This window comes from Sus scrofa, chromosome 3 (genome assembly GCF_000003025.6).
Source record: "Sus scrofa isolate TJ Tabasco breed Duroc chromosome 3, Sscrofa11.1, whole genome shotgun sequence".
In the NCBI taxonomy this organism is placed as follows: domain Eukaryota; kingdom Metazoa; phylum Chordata; class Mammalia; order Artiodactyla; family Suidae; genus Sus; species Sus scrofa.
The window spans coordinates 19,411,657-19,435,529 of NC_010445.4; the positions used below are offsets into that span (position 1 = coordinate 19,411,657).

The window sequence follows — 23,873 nt, forward strand, 5'->3', positions numbered from 1 at the left end:
GGGCCAGCTAGGGGCCGAGACTCGGGCCCAGGAGAGGGTCACTGTTCACAGTGCAGGACGCAGGACGGGCTGGGCCGTAACTGGAAGGAGGACCTGGCCGTCGGGTGGATGGGATGACCTCCGCTTCGGGTCAGACCTTTGCTTGTGTCCCTTTCTCCCCCTGGAAGATCCGATCTGTGTTCCCTTTGCAGAAGGCCCCCCCTTCTTCAAGCATTCTCTCTCTGAGGAAGCCTTTCCAGCATCTTCACTGTCACCTGACGTCACTCTGTGAATTCCTCGAGCACAGGAGATTTGGCTTTCATCCCCAGCATGTCTCAAAGTGCCTGGTGCCTGGGCCTGACATCCCTTACATGTTCATTGCCTGGATGGAGGGTTTGTAGGAGGCGCCAGACTCTCCAGGCTTGTGCTCGTTCCTTTAAGCCAGTATTCACCTGGCCCTTTCTTAGCACTTCTCCCGGGAGGAAAAGCGTGCCACCCTCCCTGTGCACGGGGGCCAGGCCTCCCATTCTCTTCCTCCTGTCGCAGAGCCGGAAGATCAGACACTTTGATTTTTGCAAAGCAAGAGCCACCTGTCTTTTGGGTGGGACCGCTGAATGCCGTAGGCTAATGAGCACACCATGGAGCTCCTTTAATGGATCCAGACAGGTTTTAGAGGCAGTGTGCCTTGCAGAAGCCTCTGGCATCAGCAGTGAATTCGGCTTTTCCCATCGCGGGTTTTAAAGTGCTCCAGCTCCCCTGCACTTTGTACCTAGATAAAAATTTTGCAAACCAGCATGTTATTTGCACCAAAGTTCTTCAGGCTTGACAGTTGGTAAATTCCCACCCCTGTTCATGCTCATGAGCCACAGAGTTTATTGAGTCTTAATCGGGCATTGATTGTCCCGTCCCTTCATTCAGCAGACACATGAGGGGGTTCTGCCCCCATAGAGTGAGAGAAAAGCATCATGTAATAAGATGTAAGCATCCTTAAAAGCAGGGCTCCCAGAACAAGAGTGCATGGGCAGCACCCAGGGAGCATGGGGAGATGCAGATTACTGGGTGCTGTCCAGAGACTGGGATGCAGCAGCCCTGGGGGTGGGCGGCCTCTCTATCGCCAAGGAGGCAGCTTGGTGGTGCACGAAGAAACACTGCCTAAAGGCCTCTTAGGTTCAGTGTCCGTTCAGATGCATGACCTTGGGTAAGCTCTTCGTTGCCTCCTAAGCCTCAGTTTCTTTGTTTCTCATCTGGGAAGACCACCTGGTGGGCCCAGGCAAAGCTTGGACCAGATGTCCTGGATAAACCTCCGGCTACTGGAGGGCACGGCTCATCCTGCCGCCAAAGTTTCCAGCTGAGCCTGATGTGAGAGGCTCTTTGACAGTCTGCAAAGTATGGCCTTCCCTGGCCTTACCCAAGCAACGGTTTTAGTCCAGTTTGTATTCTCTTACAAGAAATGCAGTCTGCTCTATTGTGGAATAACTGTTTAAAATTTCCCAATCACATGAATGCACCTCTGGGGCACTCTGGGAACATCTGGCTGCTCCAGTGGGCCCGGTGACACCGCCTGCCCCCGACCCTCCAGGTCCCTGCCGCCCCGGCCCCCGCTGTCGTTTTCATTTCTCTCCTCTTCCGTGTGGCAGACTGCTCCCCGGGGCTCCCCACCAGAAGGAAGCCTTGGGGTTTCTCTGGTTTCCAGCTGCGCTTCCCTCCTGCAGCAAGTCCAGGCCGCGTGCATGCATGCAGGCCCTTTCTCGGGTTTACCCCCGGCTTTAACCTCCGCTCCCCTCCACGCGCTAACATAAGGCCTTTTGTGCCAAGAGGTCCTGCCCGTTTCAGACCCACTCCCCTGGTGGGGAACCTAGTCATGGGAAGGGACTCGACCCTCCTCCCACCGGCCGGCAGCCCTCCGTGGCCCCGCCAGCCCACGGCAGGAAGGGGTCATTGAGGGGCTCGTGTGTGGTCTTCCAGGCGTGGTGCGCTGCCCGCGTGCCCCGAAGAACAGCGGCCCGGATCAGAGCAGCGACGAGGAGGGCAGCCTGCAGAAGGAGCAGGAGCGCGCCGTGGACCGGCACAACCTGGAGCGCAAGTGTGCCATGATGGAGTACACCACGTGCGTGCGTCCCCCCCTCGCCGCGCTGTCCCACGGGCAGGGGCCTGGGGGTCTCTGGCTTCGCTCTCAGGCCGGGAAGCCCGAGTCTCTGGCTCCTGTCAACCCCAGCTGTGCTTTAGGTAGCCCACCCATTGTTGAAAAAAGCAAAGGGAGGCGTTCTCATAGTGGCTCAGTGGTTAACGAATCCGACGAGGAACCATGAGGTTGCGGGCTCGATCCCTGGCCTTGCTCAGCGGGTTAAGGATCCGGCGTTGCCAAGAGCTCTGGCGTAGGTTGCAGACTTGGCTCGGCTCCCGAGTTGCTGTGGCTGTGGTATAGGCTGGTGGCCACAGCTCCGATTAGCTCCCTAGCCTTGGAACTTCCGTGTGCTGCAGGAGTGGTCCCAGAAAAGGCAAAGAGACAAAAAACAAAAAAAGGGAATTTGTTGCTGAAGTTCACATGTTGGGAATTTTACCTAAAAATCTGGGCATTTGACCTGTTCTTCCCTTCTGCCTGTCAGGCATTTCTCTGCGGAGGTAACAGTTACAATACGCGCCCCCACCCATTCCCTGGGCTCTTTCGGTTGCCAAGGAGGGGCTCATTTTTTGTTTATCTCCCGCCTCCCAGGGGCAGCCGTGAGATCGTGGACGAAGGCTTGATCCCCGGCGACGGGCTGGGAGCTGCTGGGCTTGATTCCAGTTTCTACGCGCACCTAAAGCGAAACTGGATCTGGACCAGCTACATCATCAACAAGGCCAAAAGGGTGGGGCGCCCATCCCCAAACCCCCCCTCCCACCCTTCCCCCCGGGACTGCCATTCACTGCTCACCTGCCTCTCCTTTACCTGGCTCACCGTGTTTGAATTGGCCAAACCAAAATTGACCAGAAACACAATTATTTCCGTGTGTACTGAAGGAGTGTCAGGCCTGGCCTTTTTTGGTCTTTTTTTTTTTTTTTTAATGGATTCTGATTTCTTCTGCGATGTGGACAGGCATTGAAAGAAGAACATAAAGTCTGTAAGACCAAGGTCATACGTGAGGAGGTGCCTGGCGATGGGCGAGTGTCGGCTCCTGTATAGCCGCGCTCAGCCTCTGCATCAGAGGTGCACACGCATCTCAAAACTGTCCTGGGCTCCTGGCAGCTCACGCTTCACCTGCTGCTTGTCCTTGTCTTTCAGTCGAACACGACAGAGAACGGGATCACAGTGAGGCTGCAGACGTTTCTGTCCAAGCGCCCGCTGCCTCTCAGTGCCAGAGGTACGTGGGCTGGCCGTTCCCTAGAGACCGACGTGGGACGGCTGTGCCTTAGCTTTGGCTCCTGGCCTCTGAAGGTCACTTGGAAACACTGTCTCCTGCGCTTTTTTCCAGGCGGCAGCAGGTTGAACCTCTGGGGAGAGGCTCGGGCAGGATTGGAGCTGCGTGCGGACCGGGAAGAGCAGGTGGAAGTTGACCGAGAGCCCACGCTGGACAGGAACCAGAGGGTGAAGGGTGGGAAAAGCCAGAAGCGGAAACAGGTGAAGAAGGACCCCGAGAAGAAGACCAAGAGGAAGAAAAAAGGTTCCGTGGCAATGGCGGCTTTTTTCTTTTTTTTCTTTCTTTTTTTGCAAGCAAGCAAAGTCTTTATTACGAGAAAGCAGGCAGCTCCCAGGACAGTTGGGAGGGGGAAGAAGAGCCTCCCCCCTATTGGCTTATGGGGGTTTTTACTGCTTAAGGATGGGGGGGTACCAACGTGGGGTCCAGAAAGATGTGGTTTTCTCCCATTGGCCTTGGCCAGTTACCTATATCGGTCCTTGTCCGATAGGGGTCTTGGGGGTGGAAGTGTCCCGTGAGTCTCATGGTTTCTTTGCCCTCCTCTTCCCGTAGACTGAGTCACAGGGGATTAGGGAGTCATGTCCATCTGGGCGTAGGTACACTCCCGATAGTAAACAAGGCCTGTGGGGACGATATCCCCTGCAGCCCTTAAGCCACAAATGCTCATCAGTGACCCTATCAGAGCATGCATCGACGCCCCTGCTCCCACACGGACTCCCTGAGTTACTCTCCTGCCTCAGTCCCCCCCTAGAGTTGGAGACTCTAACTGCGGGGGGAAAGGGGCCAGCCTCGCTCTGACTGCTTCCTGCTGACAGGGGGCGTCGTTAGGGGAGAGCAGTTAGCTCTCCACTCCTGGGACCGTCGGGCGGGCTTCGAATCATTCCAGACAGCACTGGCTGTTGTGGCTTGTCTTTGCACATTCCAGCTCGGGCGGCACAGCAGCCTCCCTCGGCCTGGCCTGGGCCTGAGCTCTGCCCGCCGACGCGGTTCCCTCTCCCCGAATTCGCAGCGCTCGCTCTGCGTGACGGGCTCTTCTTTTCCCAGCCCGGCCTGCTGGCTGAGAGGTCCTTGAACGTCTCCTGTGCTTCCCCCCTGCTTTCTCCGCCTTTGTGCCTTAGTAGAGCCTTTTCACTTAGTAACCCCCTCAGATCAAATTTCTGATTTCATCTCACCTGAAATAAACCTTGGCCCAAAATCCTTAGCAGAATCCTCACAACCAGCCAAAATCCTATTCTTTTGGTTTACCTTTTCATATCTGCATTTGTGTGCATCAGGGCAAAGTTATGTTGTGTTTTTATTTTTATTTTTTGTTGTTGTTGTTGTTTTGCCTTTTCCAGGGCCGCACCGGTGGCATATGGAGGTTCCCAGGCTAGGGGTCCAATCAGAGCTGTAGCCGCCGGCCTACACCACAGCCACAGCAACACAGGATCCGAGCCACGTCTGCGACCTACACCACAGCTCATGGCAACACTGGACCCTTCACCCACTGAGCAAGGCCAGGGACTGAACCCGCAACCTCATGGTTCCTAGTCAGATTTGTTAACCACTGTACCACGACGGGAACTCCTTGTCGTATTTTTAGTTTTTTTTTTTTGTTTTTTTTTTTTTTTTGTCTTTTGTTGTTGCTATTTCTTGGGCCGCTCCCGTGGCATATGGAGATTCCCAGGCTAGGGGTTGAATCGGAGCCATAGCCACCGGCCTACGCCAGAGCCACAGCAACGCGGGATCCGAGCTGCGCCTGCAACCTACACCACAGCTCACGGCAACGCCGGATCGTTAACCCACTGAGCAAGGGCAGGGACCGAACCCACAACCTCATGGTTCCTAGTCGGATTCGTTAACCACTGCGCCACGACGGGAACTCCTTTTTTTTTTAGTTTTTTTTTTTTTTTTTTTGTCTTTTGTTGTTGCTATTTCTTGGGTATTTTTAAATCAAAGGAAAGATGGGGTCACATAAGCCTGTGGGGTCTCCCCAGATCCCACAAACCCCTCTTGTGTGGTGCCTGGTAGATCCCTGTTTTGACTCTTCGTCTGGGCAGTATCTACAGTGAGGGAGGGCAGCAAAGAGACCAGTGTCCATGTTTTAGGCAACTTTTATATCCCTTCAGTGTTGTGTGTGTTTTAACAACGATCTGTTAGCTATAGCTTTTTCAGCTGAAACTAGAATGTTTAAATAGGAATTTTTTTTTTGCGGGGGGGTGGGGGGAAACGTGCAGAGGTTCCCCAGCCAGAGATCGAACCCAAAACTGTGCCACAGAAGACTCGAGCCACAGCAGTGACCATTGCTGGAGCCTTAACCCACTGAGCCACAAGGGAACTCCAGGAAACTGTTCTTAGTGGTTTATTTAGCTGGTGTTTATAACAAATAACCTTGCATCCGTTGAAATGGCCTTCTCATTTTAGCCTGTGTAAGATCAATTTGAAAAAGAAAAAAAAAAAATCAAGGAGTTCCCATCATTGTGCAGCGGAAACGCATCCGACTAGGAACTGTGAGGTTGCAGGTTCGATCCCTGGCCTCCCTCAGTGGGTTAAGGATCCAGCGTTGCCATGAGCTGTGGCATAGGCTGGCAGCTACAGCTCTGATTGGACCCCTAGCCTGGGAACCTCCATATGCTACGGGTGCAGCCCTAAAAAGCAAAACAAAAACAAACAAAAAGATCAATCTGGCTCTCAAAGAATTCATCACAAGGCAAAATGTGGTGGTGGTGGTGCTTTGAATCTAAATGCTCTTTTGGGGGGCAGGGGCGTACCTGCAGCATGTGGAAGTTCCTGGGCCAGGGATCAAACCCACGCCACACCAGGGACCTGAGCCGCTGCAGTGACAACGCCAGATCCTAAATGTGCTGCACCACAAGGAAATCCCCAAATCTAAATGCTACTAGTACCCATGAGAATGTGAGTTCGATCCCTGGCCTCACTCAGTGGGTTAAGGATCCAGCGTTGCCGTGAGCTGTGGTATAGGTCGCAGACGCACCTTGGATCCTGTGTGGCCGGCAGCTACAGCTCCGATTCGACCCCTAGCCTGGGAACCTCCATATGCCACAGGTGGGGGCCCTAAAACGACAAGACCCCCAAAAATGCTCTTGCCTGCCCACTTGTCTCCTGCCCTCTTTTGGCAGCCGCTTACCAAACTGGCAGTCTTTTGAAATTGGCGGTAGCATAGGGCATCTGCCTGCGAAACTGCTGCAGTATCTCCCTTAGGGGAGGGAGGCCCTGGGCACCCAGTGGTTCGGAGCTCATGGTTCATACCCCGTGTCTGCTGCGTACTAGGCCGCGTGACTCTGCATTTCAGATCCCTCCCCTGCCGGACGGGGATGATCATTGTATCCTTCACGTACAGTTGTTGTAAAGTGTTTCTTTGTTTTGTTTTGTTTTTGTTTTTGTTTTTTGTCTTTTTGCCTTTTCTTGGGCCGCTCCCAAGGCATATGGAGGTTCCCAGGCTAGGGGTCTAATCAGAGCTGTAGCCGCCAGCCTACGCCAGAGCCATAACAACGCAGGATCCGAGCCGCGTCTGCAACCTACACCACAGCTCACAGCAACGCCGGATCCTCAACCCACTGAGCAAGGCCAGGGATGGAACCCGCAACCTCATGGTTCCTAGTCGGATTCGTTAACCACTGCGCCACGATGGGAACTCCCTAAAGTGTTATTTTAATTACAAGCGAAGATAGGTTAAAAAGCTTAAGCCAGTGTTTGGCATCTGGTAGATATTCCATAACGTTGGAGACCTTATTATTTAGGTAGTAGCTATTTTGTGCCCAGCGCTGTGCCAGGTATTTTATACCCAGTCTCATTCCATCCTTGGGGCGGCCCTGGAGCGCAGGCCTGGTCCCCACGGTGCCCCAGAGTTTGCACAGCATCACTGAGGTTGCAGGGCTGGGAGTGGTGGGGACCCGCTCCTGGGGCGGGCACACCCCAGCAGACTCCGCAGCTTCTGCGCGAGGCGCCGCCCTCCAAGGGCTCAGGGCTGCCCGGTGGAGGCTCAGAGGCAGGCAGATACCTAACATGAGGTTGCATTCAGGCTGCCCAGCCTGTCCCCATGAAATCTGACCAAAGAGAAGTGACGAAAGGGCTGAAAAAAAAAAAAAAAAAAAAAAACCTCCCTTAGGAAGGGCTGAGTCGTTTGTGGTTAGTGTGCCCGAGTCCCCACCCGATGAGATTCAGACAGCCTGACCCCTGGGTGGGGACCCTTTCCCTCTCCAGAGGGACAGCTCCAAACCGGTTGTCAGAGGCACCCCCCTCCTCTCCCCGTCTTAGAAGAGCCCCCGGAGGAGAAAATCAAGAGACCGCGTTACCACGACGAGGCCGACCAGAGCGCCCTGCAGAGAATGACCCGGCTGCGCGTCACGTGGTCCATCCAGGAGGACGGGCTGATCATGCTCTGCCGCATCGCCAGCAACATCCTCAACCCCAAGGTGCGTGGGCCCCTCCCGGGGTGGGGGCGCTGTGCTGCCTGACCCCTCCACCCCCCGACACCGTTGCGGGGCCTCTGCGAGAAGCATTTCCCAGGATTCTGCACGGAATAACACGCTCGTCTCTAACACATTTCCTTCCAGCCATTGGGTTGGGGGGGGGTGTGTCTGTCTGTCTGTCTGTCTCCAGCTGCAGACCAAGCAGCTCAGAGCAGTGCCCTCTCTTCACATGCGCTCTGGCCCTTCCTGGCTCCCCTCCTCCCATCTCATCTGCCTGGAAAACTCCTATTTATCCTTCAGTAACTGCTTATCATCTCCGGAAAGGCCTCACTGGTCCTGCCAACTGGAAGCAATCCCTGCGTGCCTGCGCTGCCCCCTGGCCGCCAGCATTTCACGCTGCTCCTTTTGCTTCTGATGCCTCCTGGCCCACTGGAGCGGCCGCTTCTAGAGGCAGGGAGACTCCTTGTGTGTTGTCACGGCCACTGTCCCTCGCGGGGCACCTCCCACGCAGAAATCACTCGTCCGTGTGGACTGAGTCGGCGTGGGCTGGTGGCCGTGCCCGGGGTGCCCGCCTTCCACAGCTCGCAAGGCCAGTGTTGAATCTGACTGGTCCAGAGAAGCTCCCGGAGCCTGAGCTCTGCCCGCGTCCCATCCAGGGCCCTTGCAGGTGGGGATACCTACTGCTGGGCAGGGTCGGTGAGGCTTCATACAAGCCTGTTTGTGTTTCCTGTTCTCAGCCGCACCAGCAAGGAGAAGGTCCTGTGCCCAGGATGCTTTTTGCCTGCAGGCTCATTCAATCCCTTTTCTGGATCATTTTCCCAGATTTTCTTAGCCCTCAGCCCCTTCCTAAACCCCCAACACCATCCCTCTGCAAGGAGAGGAACCTAACGGCAAGTGTGTTGCTGTTCCTTGTCTCACCCCAGCAGTGATGGCCGAGGCCTGCCTCCTCCACCCGCCTCGCAGAGCGGGGAAGCCGGGAAGTCCTGCAGGGACCTGCACTCACTCCCTTCTGTGCCCGGCCCCTCCCTCTGCGGCCAGCCCTAAAAAATAACCTGGTCCTCAAGCCCCCTCCTTACCTGGGCTCTGCCTTCCTGCCTGTGTTCCCGGGGAGGGTCGCCTGTGTCTACTGATCCAGCGCCTTCTGTTTCTACTTATGTACAAGCACCAAACACAGAATGTTTCCAAGCAGACATGGTGGGCACTTAAACCCCTCAAGCCCTCAAACCAGGAGTTCCTGATGTGGCTCAGCGGAAACGAATCTGACCAGCATCCGTGAGGATGTGGGTTCGATCCCTGGCTTCCCACAGTAGGTTAAGGATCCGGCATTGCCGTGAACTGTGGTGTAGGTCACAGATGCGGCTCGGATCCCATGTTGCTGTGGCTGTGGTGTAGGCCAGCAGCTGTAGCTCCGATTCGACCCCTGGGAATTTCTATAGGGAGCAGGTGCCAAAAAGTAAAAAAAAAACCAAACAAACAAAACCTCTCGAACTGTCGAATGAGACACCTTTTCTATCCTTCCGACCTCCCCTAACACGTTGCCTTCCAGTCAGTGTTCCCAGCACCCTCCCAGCACTTCTGTTCGTTGCAGGACACTGGGGACTTGTGTGTCCCTCTCTGCCCGGAACCTGACTCAGGGCCAGGCACGCAGTCACTGCCCAGGAACCGTGACTGAGTAAACCCATGACGTGAGAGCTTTGCGCGTCCGCTGAACGTGTTTCCTGAGTGTCCGCCGAGGAAAGCGGAGAATGTGTTCGCCCTGCTCCTCTGCATTTGTGACCCGTGACGTGGGTCCCGAGGATGCTGATCTTCCGCCTCGGCTTGTGTTTGATGCAGGTGAAGGGCCCGTTCGTGCCCTGGCAGGTGGTGCGGGACATCTTGCACTCGACCTTCGAAGAATCTTTGGATAAAACATCTCATTCTGTCGGACGAAGGGCTCGCTACATCGTCAGGAATCCACAGGCCTACCTGAACTATAAGTAAGCCTCGTTTGAATGTCCCTAACTCCAAGGCAGGGGTATTCCAATGCTTCTCGTTCCTTCCTTACTCTTCTTTCACCCCATTTCCTTAAGAGACGGACGTAAAACCCAGATAGACAAAATCTGAGCGGTCCAGTGGTGCATGCGGAGTCCGTTGGAGGTTATTGGTGACCTTGTCTTTGGGTGGCAGGAGGGGGAGCCAAGCATGACTGGGGGCGTTTTCACGTGGCAGGAATTATTGAGACTTGAGGACAGCCTTGCGGAGCAGGGGCTGTCCTCCTTTGTCACAGACGGAGAGACAGGCCGGGTGACTTGCTGCCTGTCACCTCGTCTCCTCACATGAGCAGCATGTGGGAAGGCAGAGTGTTTCAACACACCGGAGCAGCTCCTGACTGATGCCCCTGTGTGCGTGGCGCACACAGAAAGCGGCTAGACAGGATGACAGGATCCCGGGACCAAGCGCCCTCAGCCGGGTCCTAGAAGAGCCGCGTGTTGCCCAAGCACGGGTGGGGATGGCTGCTGGCTGGGAGGCACAGAGCATCCCTGTTGTGGTTTGTCAGTGGCTGGTGAGGCTGCCCCACCAGCTCCTCCTCGCAAGTGTGGCCCTATAAAAGGAAAAAGAAATTTAAAAAGCTCTAATCAGCCAGCAGGCACCTAAGCAGGTCATGGTTTGCCACGACCAGAACTGTCAGGATAGAAATCTCCCAGTGGCCCAGGGAGTCTGGGATGTGGGCGTCATTCCGTCACCTGACCGTGGCCTCCCCCTGCAGGGTTTGCCTCGCCGAGGTGTACCAGGACAAGGCGCTCGTTGGAGAGTTCATGAACCGAAAATGTAACTATGAAGACCCAAAGGTGGGCCCCGCGCGATGGTCGGACTCAGCCCGCCCCGGAGACTGGGATTGCTGGGTCCCAGTCTGGCCCACCAGGTCCCCCCGGCGCCTCTGCCGGCCTTGCAGACATAGGCTTCCCCCCTCCTCGCCTGGGAAGCCGACTGGTCAGGGCTTTGGCCGTGGACTTCATTTGATCTGGCGCCATCACGGGTTTTAAAGTCGATAAGAGTTGGCATGTCTCTTTGCAGCGCTGCCAGTCCTGGGGTCATATTTTATTAAGAGAACAGGGCAGCTCTTCAGAAATTACAAACAGCTAGACTTCCAGAAAGCCTATGGATAGTCAACGAGTTTTCTTTCTGAGTTTTCTGTGGCCGGGGCTGGCGTGGGGACTGATGAGCAGGGAAGCTGCCTTTCCAGACCCAAGCCTCCCTGCTCTTCGGCTCAGAGTCTACCCAGCCCTCACTCACCAAGCTAACGCTGGATTCTGCTGCGTGTGTGTCCTGCCTTGCACCAGGCCAGGCCAGTGGAAACGGAGCCATGGGGCAGTGGGACAGGCAGAGAAGTAGATGGGCAGCTCGGAACAGCACAGTCACTGAGAGAAAGGAAAGCACAGGCCACTGAGGTCTCGGAGGATTCGGGGTGCTTGTGATGCAAGTGACAGAGGAAAAAAAAAAAAATACCTAACGGGCTTAAGGCTTCATTTTTCCCATGAGCCAAGCAACCCATAAGTAGGCTGTCCTGTGCACGTGCAGCAAAGCGGGGTTGCCCTCAGGGTCCCAGGTTCGTTCTGTCACTCACTCCCCATCCCTGGTGGTCAGCTTTCCATCCTCAGGCTGGTTACCTCATGGCTGCCTGGTGGCTGCTGGAGCTCAGTCCTCACAATCCCAGTGCAAGAAGAAGTGGAGAGGGGGTCCTTGTATCAGGGAGGGGGTGCCCTTTCCCTGAAAATCCAACCTGATTTCCCCCACCCCCGCGCCACCCCAGTGGGGCAGGGCAGGCTGTCTCCCCACACCAGGTTGGGGCTGGCTCCCCTGCTGAGAAAGAATGGGATGGAGGAGGTAGGCGACCAGCAGCATCTCCTAGGAGGGCTTTTCAAAGGCGTCGGCACTGGGCCCAGACTGCAGAGCCGAGGAAAGGCAGCGGAGGAAGCAGGGCAAGGGAGGTCACTGCCGCGGGAGTTCGTGGTCAGATTTTCCTTGCCGGAGCCTTAGTGAAACCTCCCTCTGGGCAGAAAAAGGGCTTACCATCTCATTCTCTCCTCTTGAAAGGTTTGTGCCAGTGAGTTTAAAGAATTTGTGGAGAAGCTCAAGGAAAAGTTCAGTTCGGCTCTAAAGAATTCTAGCCTTGAGATCCCAGACACACTCAAGGAGCTCTTTGCCAGGTAAGCTTCCTCTGGCATGGTTCTGGGTGATCCTCTGGGGACAAGAGCCAGGGAAGGTCACCAGCCAGGACCGCCGCCACGGATGTCTCCCCTTGGCCTCCCAGTGAGCTCTGCGCTGGCCCGACTCTTGGAGCCCCTCGCCTCCTGTCCTGGGTGACTTGAAAACGGGGAGGCACTGCCATCCCTTTGCACCCTGCCAGGCACACCCGTCCACCCTGTGAAGGCCCTGCTGTTGGCCTGGTTCGGGCTTGCTCAGGTATCGGAGTGATTTTTGCTAAGACAGCTCGTTTTTCACACGAGCAGACTCTGAGATGGAACTTCCCAAGGTCACAGTGCTAGTGAGCCAGGATTTGCACTTGGGTGGGTCTGACCCCAGAGCCCCCTGCTCTTTCCAAGGCATCTGGAGAGGAACAGACTGGGGATGGAGCCCAGAACCTGTGGAATTTTAATATTTTGGGCGCTGTGAGCCGGGCCCGTTGCCACTGCCCAATCCAAGTGCAAACCCCTCCTCTTCACCCCCCTTCTCTTCACCCCCCTCATCAGGGCAGCCCCTCCAGCTGCTGTATTTCCACGTTTCTTCCTCTCAAGATGACGTGCATCCGTCTGGTCCCACTGTGACCTCGTGGTACCTCTGCAGCGAGCTCTCTGTGTCTCTCCTTGGGGATCACGTCCTTCATTCACCCACAAAGTAGTGAACATTCACTCCCGCTGTGTGCCAGGCCCAAGGGGCCATCTGAGGCATTTACCCAGTTGATGCCCTTTAGCTGTTTTTGTCTGGTTTTGATTTTTTGGTCTTTTTAGGGCCATACCAGCAGCATGTGGAGGTTCTCCAACTAGGGATCCACTCGGGGCTGCAGCCTCGCCTACGCCACAGCTTGTGGCAACGCCCGGATCCTTTAGCCCCGCTGAGTGAGGCCAGGGATCGAACCCGCATCCTCATGAATACTTAGGTTCTTAACCCGCTGAGCCCCAGCAGGGCCTCTGTTTTTTAAATTTTGGTTTTGCTTTTGCCACAAACTGTTCTCCAAAACTCCCAAGTGGCATGGTTTGTTTTCAGCCTAAAATCCCCCCGTATTTTCCAAAAATGAGCGTGGGGGCAACTTTTAGTCCTAAAAGAAGACCGTTAAAGATTGTAAAGGGGAGTTCATGAACCATCTGGCGGAAAGAAAAAAGTTCTAGCTGTACCAGTTTACCACTAAATTTCGCCTTGAGCCCTCTGGTGGGCAAAACAAAAAAAGAGTTCTGGTTCCAAATATTTTCTTGTTTGACTAAAAACAGTTCACGTTTTTCTAAAAAGGTATCTTGTCTGGCTACGACATTTTAGGAAGAGTGCAAAGTTGAATTTTGACTTGAGTTTTGTAGAAACCAAAGAAATGTCTTACATATAAATAGCCATGGGTTGGTTGGGGTTTTTTTTGGTTTTTTTTTTTTTTGAGTTCTAGATTGATGTTTATATTTATTTGCTTGGTATGACTGTAATAAAACAATATTACATGGTGCTCAAAGAAAAAAAATAGGTGGAGAAATAACCTATAATCCCGTTACCTAGTACTGCTACTTCCTTTTGGGTATTTTCTTCCAGTCTTCTTTTTTTTGTTGTTTTTCTTTTTCGGGCCGCACCTGCCTGTGGCATGTGGAAGCTCCCAGGCTAGGGGTTGAATCAGAGCTGCAGTGACCAGTCTACACCACAGCCAGATCCTTAACCCACGGGGGGGGGGGCGGGGGGGGCGGGGCAGGGATCGAACCTGCAACCTTATGGTTCCTAGTCGGATTCGCTTCTGCTGGGCCACGACGGGAACTCTCCCCGGTCTTCTTTCTCAGGCTTGTTTTCCATCATGATGAGCCCACCGTTACCTTCCTCCCATGACACTTGGCTCCCTGCCAGTGAACACGTCTCCCTGTTGCTTTGCAGTGGTCACTTGTTCCTCGTTCTCCACCCTCATTCTTTTGTCTTTTTGCCATTTCTTGGGCCACTCTCGCGGTATATGGAGGTTCCCAAGCTAGGGGTTACATCGGAGCTGTAGCCACTGGCCTACGCCCACAGCAATGCGGGATCCGAGCCGCGTCTGCAACCCACACCACAGCTCACTGCAACGCCGGATCCCCAACCCACTGAGCAAGGCCAGGGATCGAACCCGCAACCCCATGGTCCCTAGTCGGATTCATCAACCACTGCGCCACGACGGGAACTCCTCCACCCTCATTCTTAAAACTTGCTCCTTTGTGGACCAGGAGTGTGGTGTTTTCTCCTTTTAATTTACTTGTGCAGGCTTGAATTTTAGTGATGGTGACATTTTTTTCCAACACATAAGCTAATCAGTGGCCATCTCCCGTGAGCATCAGCTTGGCTAGGGAAGGTCTGTTGGGTTCTACTGACTCACTCTTTCTTGGGGGGCAGGGGATGGCTGTGCCCCGGAGCCTGCGGAATGTTCCTGGGCCAGGGATGGAACCCGGGCCACCACAGTGACAGTGCCGGATCCTTAACCGCCGGGCCACGAGGGAACTCCTGACACGCTCTTCTTTTGTTTTGTACGCAGATACCGAGTTTTGATGATTGCCGACAAGAAAGATCAAGTCAGGAAAGAGGATAAACTTAATAGGCAAGTTCCGCCAGCCCGAGTGCCTTTTCCGCAGCTGCCTGATGGGGCTGCCCGCAGCCTAGCACGGGGAACATCTAGAGCCCTATGTAGCGTGGTTCCTGCTTTGGGAAGTGAAGTGTTATTGGGGCCCAGCCACGCCCGCTCGGTGTGCTGGCTGCACTGCTTTCACGCTGTCACGGCAGAGTCGAGTGGCTCTCAACCACAGAGACTAAATTATTCTTTGGCCCTTTGGGGATGAGGGTCCTGAGCCCTCACGCTGCCAGTGGCTGGCCCTGCCTTGGGTGGGGTCCGGAAGCTCTCAGCCCATGGGCTCGCCAAGCAAAGCCCTGGTTAGAAAACAGCTTTTTCTTTCTGTCTCGGATAAACAATAGTCAGTTTGATTTTAACTCCGTATTCAGTGAAAAGCCTAGTCTCGTTGGAGAAACCCTTGTTTAAAACTGGACAAAGATTGGAATGGATGAGCCCTGAGATCCTGCCGTGTGGTACTGGGAACTCTGTCTAGTCACTTGTGATGGAGCCTGATAATGGGAGAAAAGGGAACATATACACGTGTGTGTGACTGGGTCAATGAAAATTGACGGAACACTGTCAACCAGCTGTAATGGATAAAATAATCACTATAACATAAGTAAAATGAAATCGGACCAAGAAAACATAAGCACTAACCACATGTGTTAGTCATGAAAACCCGTTTCCAAGGGGTGTCACCCCTTCCCCACGAGACGGGAGCTTTTCTCCCACCAAAATGGACCCATCAGTAAGGCTTTACAGCCATCCTTTCTTCAGCTCTGGTTTACGGGTAGTTTGGGCATTCGTGCCCTTGGTGAGACTGAAAGCCGTTTTAGCACGAACCGAGCCTCCCCACGCTGCGGGGCGCCCCGTGGCCCGGGGGCTCATGTCGCACCGTGGCCCGGTCTCTTGCAGTGTGGACGACATCCACTTCCTGGTGCTGCAGAATCTGATCCAGAGCACGCTGGCCCTCTCGGACAGACAGATGGAGTACTGCCAGTCGTTTCAGGTGGGTGTTCCAGCAGCGCGGTGGGAGTCGGGGGGCCCTTTCGTGGCTGCGGCTATGGCCCCGTGAGGTCTTGGCACCTTCTTTCTGAGCCGTGGGGCCTCGGGGGCCTGGCTGCCCCTGAGACTCAGGCCCTCGCTCCATTCATCTGCGACGTACGGGCGCAGGATCCAGTGACCTCCAAGGTCCCTCCCAGCCCTGAGGCTTTGAGTCTCCTGTGGAAGGCAGAAAATTAGGCAGGAGGGGACGTGAGCTGTGCCGAAGAGCAAAGAAAGCAATTGAGCCCCTCGGCGTGTCTTTCCCAGTCCTCTGGTACAGAAGTCCGTGTGCTTGGATGGCTAGGTCTCGCCCAGTGGAAGAGCTGCCTTTCTGTGGGCCTCGAGTCCGCGCTGTCCCCTAAGAACTTACTAGAACCACAGTGCTGCTTTACCATGGCTGGGCGAGAACGAGGAAAGGCAGATCTCATTCAGCCCCATGCCGAGCCTGGGGAGGTGGTGGGATCCGCTCTCCTGTACAAGCTCGAAAACTTGAGGTTCAGAGAAGCTGAAAAGCATGAGCCCAAGATCCCAAAGCTCATTCATCCATCCTGAGTCCATGTGGCCCTGAAGGCCCAGCACAGAGGGGCCCGCTCCCCAAGCCTGCGTTCCCTGTGGTGGGTTTCGTGGGGTTTTTTTTTTTTTCTTTTTTTTTTTTTGCTCTTTAGGGCAGTAGCCATGGCATATAGAGGTTCCCAGGATAGGGGTTGAATTGGAGCTACAGCTGCCAGCCTATACCATAGCCCAGTTACAGCAGCAAGGGATCCGAGCCTCATCTGCGACCTGCACCACAGCTCATGGCAACGCTGGATCCCTGACCCACTGATCGAGGCCAGGGATTGAACCCACATCCTCCTGGTTCCTAGTCGGATTCATTTCAGCTGAGCCACGACGGGAACTCCCCGCTGTTTTTGTTTGGTTTTTTTTGTTTGTTTTTTTTTTTTTTTTTTGTCTTTTTGCTATTTCTTGGGCCGCTCCCACGGCATATGGAGGTTCCCAGGCTAGGGGTTGAATCGGAGCTGGAGCCACCGGCCTACGCCAGAGCCACAGCAACACGGGATCCGAGCCGCGTCTGCAACCTACACCACAGCTCACGGCAACGCCGGATCGTTAACCCACTGAGCAAGGGCAGGGACCGAACCCGCAACTTCATGGTTCCTAGTCGGATTCGTTAACCACTGCGCCACGACGGGAACTCCCCGCTGTGTTTTTAATGATGGAAAAAGCGTGTTCCAAGTGGAGCCCATCTCCTCTCGTATTTAATCTTTAAACCCGGAGCCCCGCTTCTGTGGCTCAATTGACCAAATTAGGCCAACTTGGAACTTGAGGGGGAAAAAATAACAAAGGGCAGGTGCTATTTCTGACCCCACTAAACCAGTGAATGAATTTGTTATTTATTTAGGGAGCAGAGAGAGGTTGATTGCAGGGCCATGCCGAGAGAATCAGGTGGCTCGTGACCCCCAAACCCCTCAACGCCCCAAAGGGTTTCAGCAGAGCGTTTTTTTATTTTTTTTATAGTCGATTTACAGTGTTCTGTCAATTTCTGCTGTACAGCAAAGGGACCCAATTAGACCTACATTCCTTTCCCACATTATCTTCCATCCCGTTCCCTCCCAAGACACTGGATCTCGTTCCCTGTGCTGTACAGCAGGACCTCGTTGCTTCTCCGTCCTGAATGGAATAGTCGGCATCTACTGACCCCCAACTCCCCGTCCATCCCACTCCCTGCCCCCTCGCCCTTGGCAACCACAGGGCTTTTCTCCATGTCCGTGAGTCTGCCTCTTTTCTGTAGTTAGGTTCATTTGTGCCATATTTAGACACATACCGTCCCAAACTTGGGCCTTCCTTGTCAACTGGAGAGTTTTTTGGGTTTTTTTTTTTTTCCCCTCAGCCGCACTCGTGGCATATGGAAGTCCCTGGGCCGGGGATCGAGTCTGAGCAGGAGCTGCACCTACGCCACAGCTGCGGCAACACCAGATCCTTAAACCATTGTACCGGGCTGGGTGTTACACCTGCACTGCCGTCGTCGGATTCTTAACCCCCTGTGCCGTGTTGGGAGCTCCCAGCTGGAGAGCTCTTGGCGGATCCCAGCACCCCCCCCCACCGCCCTGATTGCAGTCAGGAGGCCAGATGCTGACAAGTGTGCTGCCCATCCCCGGGATTCTGGTGCCAGGGGTCGGGGGAAACGCCCCCTTGGGAAATGCAAGTGTAGAGCCAGCTTGGGCCTGGCACATGTTCTTCCATCAGTGCTCCTCAGACCACAAGGGAGGTGAGAGGGGCTGGGAGAAAAGGGAGCTATTGAAGGAAAACAAGTCAGGTTTGATTACAGTGCCTGGATGGTGCAGCGTGGACGGCACAGAGCAGGTACCAGCCTTCGGGAACACGTCCGGGGGTGGAGCCCCCCCAGGCACCCTGATGGGTTAGATGAGGGTGAGGGCTAGAGTGGTAACAGAGGTGATGCTGCCTCGGCCCCTGGCGTCTTTGCATCCAGAGCAATAGGCGTGGTCTGCAGCCCGCCTTTCCCTCCAGCTCCCTGTCCCGTGCCCTCTGAGGTGCGGTAGGTGCAGGCTGACCATCGGAGCGCGGGATCCCTCCGGGCTTTCCATCCCTCGTCGCCCCCACCAGTGCTTCCTCCATCGACTGGTAGCTGGGGCGTCTGGGCGCCCGCGTGCATGTGGCTCACACGCGGCCTGCTGTGTTGCAGACGTTCCGCCTGTACCGCGAGTACAAGGACCACGTCCTGGCCAAGGCTTTCATGGAGTACCAGCGCCGGAGCCTGGTCAACCGGCGCCGGGTCAGCCACATGCTGGGCCCCAAGAAAAACCGGGCTTTGCCGTTCGTGCCCATGTCCTACCAGCTGTCCCAGGCCTACCACAGGTGAGCCCCCGCCGCCCGGGAGCCCTGGGCCTGCTGGGAGCGGGGGGCCCCGTCTGCGGGGAGCCAGAGTCACGGGCGGCCTCTTCATCGGAGACGGGGGTGGCCGGGCCTCCCTTGGCCTCCTGTGCGAGACGCAGCCTCTGGGACCCAGCGTCTCATCAAGGCCTGTCCTTCCTCGCGTGGGAGTGAGGCTGAGGCCGTGGAAGTAGGTGTTGGAGCGTTTACCATTTTTGCAGATAGTTTGTTTCCCTTTTCCCCCTCACATTGGGTAAAATGAGTTTCTAAATATTAGACCAGCCAAGAGTTCACCCTCCCAGTTGGCCGTCACCTGGGCCCCTCACCCCCCCCACCCCCCGCCCAGCTCAGAGCGCACCCGGCCGCCTGCCTTGCAGGTTCACACACTGCACTTGGAAGCCCCAGACCCGATCCGCGCACACACGCAAGAGGTGGTGGTTCCAGGGTCTGGACAGAGGCAGGGGCCTGCCTGCAGGCACCACATGGAGACAGTGAGATTGGTCACCCGCGTCCCCTCTCTGTAGGGACTCAGGGCTCGCTTGCCTGGCGTAAAAATGACTGTCACAAAGGCACGTTCATCTTCCCCAGCTCGGCACCTGTTTGTAGTGCGTGTCCCTGAGGCCTGGCATGTTGGCTTAGATGAGGGTCACAGCAGGTGAGTGGGGGGAAGCACGCAGCGCAGCGCCTTTGAGATGGAAAAGCGGGCTTCCGGGCAGAAGCTGGGGCATTTAGCGTTGATGCCAGGATTTGAAGGGTCCGCAGCCCACCCGCGCCGAGGCCTCCAGCGCCCTGCCCTCAGCAAGGCCCTTCCCTTCTCCGGTCTGCAGGATTTTCACGTGGCGATTTCCAAGCTCCATCTGCACAGAGTCATTCCAGTTCTTCGACAAGATCCGGGCTGCCGGCAAGTGGGACCGGCCTGATAATTTTTCCTTCAAAGACCAGGAAAACCAGGACTCCCTGAGCGACCTGGTAGCATTTTCTTTGGACGGCCCTGGAGGACACTGCGTGGCCACCCTGACCCTTTTCTCCTTGGGCCTCATTGCCGTGGACGTCAGGATCCCAGAGCAGATCGTGGTGGTGGACAGCTCATTGGTGGAGAACGAGGTCATTAAGAGGTGAGAGCTGGGGCGTCTGCAGTTTCATTCGCTCGGTCATCTCCTCTTTATTCATTCAACAAACACATGCTGAGGTTCTCTGCGTCGCGGCCAGCACTGTGTAGGCATTTGCAAAGACGGCAGGGCCTTGCGGGAGCTCCTGGGTCCTGACCCCACAGATCCGTGACCTGGGGATTGCCTCACGGTGTCCAGTGCAGCGCCGCCTGCTGGTGCCTCCAGGGACCAGGGGAGCCAGGGCGGGAGAGCATGACTGGGCTGCACCAGAGAGAAGGACCTAGAACAGTGTGGCGAGGAGGGAGGCCTCCCCAGAGAAGGTGGGGGCGGCAGAGGTTCCCAGAGGGCTGATCGCTAAACTGGGCTGTATGGAAGACTAGGCATTTTGGGGACAGAGCCTAGGAAGGTTCGCAGGCAGAAAGAGCAGCCCTTGCAGAGACCGAGGGGTGCGGACAGGGGCGCAGGGGTGTGGGAAGGCAGGCGAGAGAGATGCAGCTGGAGCCTCAGTCCGCGCCGACCTCACAGCCAGCTGCCGGGCGGGGGGGATGTCAGGGGACCGTGTGCCCAGAAGGGGTGGCCCGACCGCGCTCCACCAGCCGGGTCACTTTTCTGCCCCCAGCCTGGGGAAGGACGGGGCCACAGAAGAGGATGAGGACGAGGAGGAAGACCTGGACGAAGGCTCCGGGGCCAAGCGCCGGAGCATCGAGGTGAAAGCTCCCCAGGCCTCCCACACCAACTACCTGCTGATGCGGGGCTACTGCGCCCCCGGCATCGTCAGCACCCGCAACCTCAACCCCAACGACAGCATCGTGGTGAACTCCTGCCAGGTCAAGTTCTGGCTGCGCTCCACCCCTGCGCCCACCAGGCTCGGGCCCACCGGTGAGTGTCCCGCCCCGGGTTCCCGGCCAGGCTCCCCAGGCCACGCGCGGCCACCGCCGCACACCAGACCAAGGCAAAAACCAAGGCAAACCCCTTCCAGTCTTAGCAGCCGACCCCGGGGCACCCGTCCCCTGAGTCGCTTCCTCGCTTGCTCGGGGCGCCTGGGCTGTGCCCACTGTGGTGGTGAGCGCTCACCGGTCTTTGTTCATAGGGGTTCTTTTGACCTCTGGCTGTGAAAGTTGAGTATTCCTCCTGCGTTCTTTACCTCTCACTTCCTTTACTTCCAATTTTACACTTTGGGGAGCTCTTCTGTTGATTACCTTTGAAACGTTAAATAGCTGACTGACCCCTCCGCTTCCCGCCCCCTCGAGTCCCTGCGCATAAAATGAGGATATTTCATTATCCTCGTCTGAAATGAGAAGTCCCTGTGCGTCTCTTCTCCTTCCCACCCTCTTCCTGCTCCGACTGATTTGCCTTTATTTTCACTGCTGAGTTGGAAGGGTTTACTTTCTTGCCACAGGCAGTATTTTTGCTGAGTCAGGAGCTCGGCCCTGGCAAAAATGTGCTGCCCTGGGGCTGGGGTCTTAGCAGAGACCTGGGAGAGGAGCGCCAGAAGCCAGCCCTGGCTACCGGGAGCAAAAGCGGGAGTTTATGGGGGTTCCTGGGATCTCACGGGGTCTGAGGAGCTGTGGACACGTGCCCATCGGGAAGGATGGGGTGGGAGTTCCCGTTGTGGCTCAGCAGGTTAACTAGTGTCCATGAGGATGCAGGTTCAATCCCTGGCCTTGCTCAGTGGGTTCAGGCTCTGGTGTTGCCGTGAGCTGTGGTGTAGGTCGCAGACACGGCTTGGATCCTGCATTGCTGTGGCTGTGGTGTAGGCCGGCAGCTGCAGCTCCAGTTGGACCCCAAGCCTGGGAACCTCCATATGCTGCAGGTGCAGCTCTAAGGACAAAAACAAACAAAAAAGGAAGGGTGGGCCCGGGCAGCCCAAGTGGACAACCCCCTCCCCCCAGAGTGCTGGTTCTCAGGCCCCAGCCCCCGCTTCCTGCCATTCAGTGCGAGTCTGGAGCAGGAGAATCACACTGGACCCAGGGACCCAGGGGCACATTATCAGGAACCCAGCTGCCAGGGGCCACCTGTGCCCCCCAGGTGACCGCTCCCTCGCTGTTTGGGGAGCGGTGAGTGGGTGTGGGAGCAAGTCCTGCCTCGGCTGCGCTTGAGCACTGGGCTGCAGGGCGGGCGTCTCAGGGCTGAGTCTGGTCCTCTTGGTCTCTGCAGCCACTCCTCTGGAAGAGCTGACAGTCGGCACCTCCTGCCTCCCTGACATGTTCACCAGGCTGGTCAAGGTCCCCGAGGATACCTACGGCTTGGAAGACTTCGCCCACCAGGTGGCGCTGTCCGGGTACAAACCCGGAGACGTGCTGGCCGCCCTGGAGATCCAGGCGGCCATCGCAGCGGCCGGTTGCTTTGGGGTGGACAAGGTGAGGCTGAGCAGGCAGTTCTCCGCCTTGGAGAAGACAGATGCTGAGCGCACCAGGACCTTCTCCGACTACGTCCAGGTGAGCCAGCCTCTCGGGTAGCCCGCAGTCGCGAAAGCAGAAGTTGTAGCTCCCGGGCCCTGTGCCCGCAGTGAATAGATCTGGTTTGGGACATGTAGTAGAATTGATCAAAAGTTGAATTAGCTGGGGAAAAAGTTGAATTAGCTGTCAACATTGAAAATAGATTTTAGGAGTTTCTGCCGTGGCGCAGTGGTTAACGAATCCGACTAGGAACCATGAGGTTCCAGCTTCCATCCCTGGCCTTGCTCAGTGGGTTAAGGATCCGACACTGCCGTGAGCTGTGGTGTAGGTCGCAGATGCGGCTCGGATCCCGCTTTGCTCTGGCTGTGGCTGTGGCTGTGGCCAGCAGCTACAGCTCCCACTCGACCCCTAGCCTGGGAACTTCCATATGCCGTGGGTGCAGCCCTAAAAAAAGCACGTGGGGTTTGCAAACTCTGGCCCCTGGGAGGTGGGTAGGCCTCGGAGATGGGAGGATTTTCCCAGGCCCCGGTGCTGAAGCCCAAGCAGGAGATCCCACTGACTCTCAGGAGGCGAGGGGCAGGCCGCTCCCTCTGTGCCCTGGTACCGCCCCTCACAGGGCCACAGTAGCGAGTGTCAGCTGCACATGAGTCCTGGTTCCAGGCTACAAACTAGGGCAAATTCCTTGAACCCTGACTTGCGGCTTTTTTAGTATAAAAATGAAAAGATAACGGTAACACACACTACCGCCCTCCCCCTCCGTGGCGCCCAGAGTCGGTACAGCTCACGGATGAGAACAAGGCTGTGGGAAGTGGGTGTGGTGTAACCGTGAGGGGAGGCCTTGTCCTACTTTAGGGAATAATTGTGGCCTCTGCCGGAGGACGCGATAGCGCTCGGGGTGTTGGGTCCGGGGGAGAAGCCAGCCTGGCGGCTGGAGACTCCGAAAGTCCCATCAGCTTCTGGGCTGCAGCCGTGGCTCCAAGTTCAGGCAGCAGACCTGTTCGATGGGTGGGCAACTCAGCCTGGACGGGGAGAGGACAGCCCAGGGCCGCAAGCCGGGCCTCATCCTCCAGTCATCTGTCCTGAAGGAGCTGGGCTGGCCGCTTGCTCAGGCAGCCGGGAGCAAACTCCGAGGACCCTCGGCTCCCCTACAGACCCCCCGTGTCTCCTGCTTTGCCTAGGACCTCGTGGAGCACCAGCAGGTGCTTGAAGTTGGTAGCAGCACCACCCGCCTGGTGACCATGGCCTCTGCCCAGCCCTGGCTCCTCCGCTCGGTGCAGCTAAAAGGCAGAGAGGAGGACGCAGACCCTCCAAGAGAAGACCCCCAGGCCAGACCCCTGGAGGGGCCTTCTGGCGAGGACGGCCCCTCTGAGAGGCAGGCATCTCCTTCTCAGAGCCCCCGGGGTGCCAAGAGGCGCGCCAGCTGGGGCAACGCCGATGCGGACAGCCAGGGTGGGGGGGCCGACCCCGAGATCGCTCAGGTGCCCCCCTCAAAGAGGCCCGCGTGCCATGATATGCCCTGGGCCCCCAGCCCCGGGCCCAGAGGAGAAGAGGAGCCAGAAACCCCAGTGTCTATGCCACCCATGGCTCCTGAGGACCCAGGCACAAGGGAGCCCCTGCCAGGGGTGTCGGAAGCCAGGCAGGAGGATGTCGGGGTCCCCAGCTCCCCAGGCCGAGAGCAGCTTCTGGAGGGCCCTGAAGACCCCAGAGGTACGGAACCCTGTTCCCCAGCCCCCACCCCCTCCTCCCCCACCTACCTGTCCCCTGTGATGGGGCCTGCTGGGCTACACCTTCCTCTGAGACCAGACACCCACTGCCGCCACCAGAGGGGCCTTCACCTCAGCTCTTCATGG

General features: G+C 56.5%; 1 protein-coding gene across 2 annotated transcripts in view; it reads left to right on the forward strand.

Annotated features, from left to right (window-relative positions):
• GTF3C1 (general transcription factor IIIC subunit 1) overlaps positions 1–23,873 on the forward strand; it is a 71,284-nt gene that overhangs the window by 43,298 nt on the left and 4,113 nt on the right. For both annotated transcript variants that reach the window (XM_005662065.3, XM_005662064.3), the window contains exons 20-34: positions 1,945–2,086; positions 2,693–2,828; positions 3,242–3,320; positions 3,432–3,620; positions 7,632–7,789; positions 9,620–9,762; positions 10,533–10,614; positions 11,861–11,973; positions 14,511–14,573; positions 15,498–15,591; positions 18,328–18,500; positions 19,343–19,630; positions 20,244–20,503; positions 21,782–22,062; positions 23,202–23,730. In XM_005662065.3, the coding sequence (XP_005662122.1) occupies positions 1,945–2,086; positions 2,693–2,828; positions 3,242–3,320; positions 3,432–3,620; positions 7,632–7,789; positions 9,620–9,762; positions 10,533–10,614; positions 11,861–11,973; positions 14,511–14,573; positions 15,498–15,591; positions 18,328–18,500; positions 19,343–19,630; positions 20,244–20,503; positions 21,782–22,062; positions 23,202–23,730 (2,730 nt within the window). The remainder of the gene's footprint in view (positions 1–1,944; positions 2,087–2,692; positions 2,829–3,241; positions 3,321–3,431; positions 3,621–7,631; positions 7,790–9,619; positions 9,763–10,532; positions 10,615–11,860; positions 11,974–14,510; positions 14,574–15,497; positions 15,592–18,327; positions 18,501–19,342; positions 19,631–20,243; positions 20,504–21,781; positions 22,063–23,201; positions 23,731–23,873) is intronic.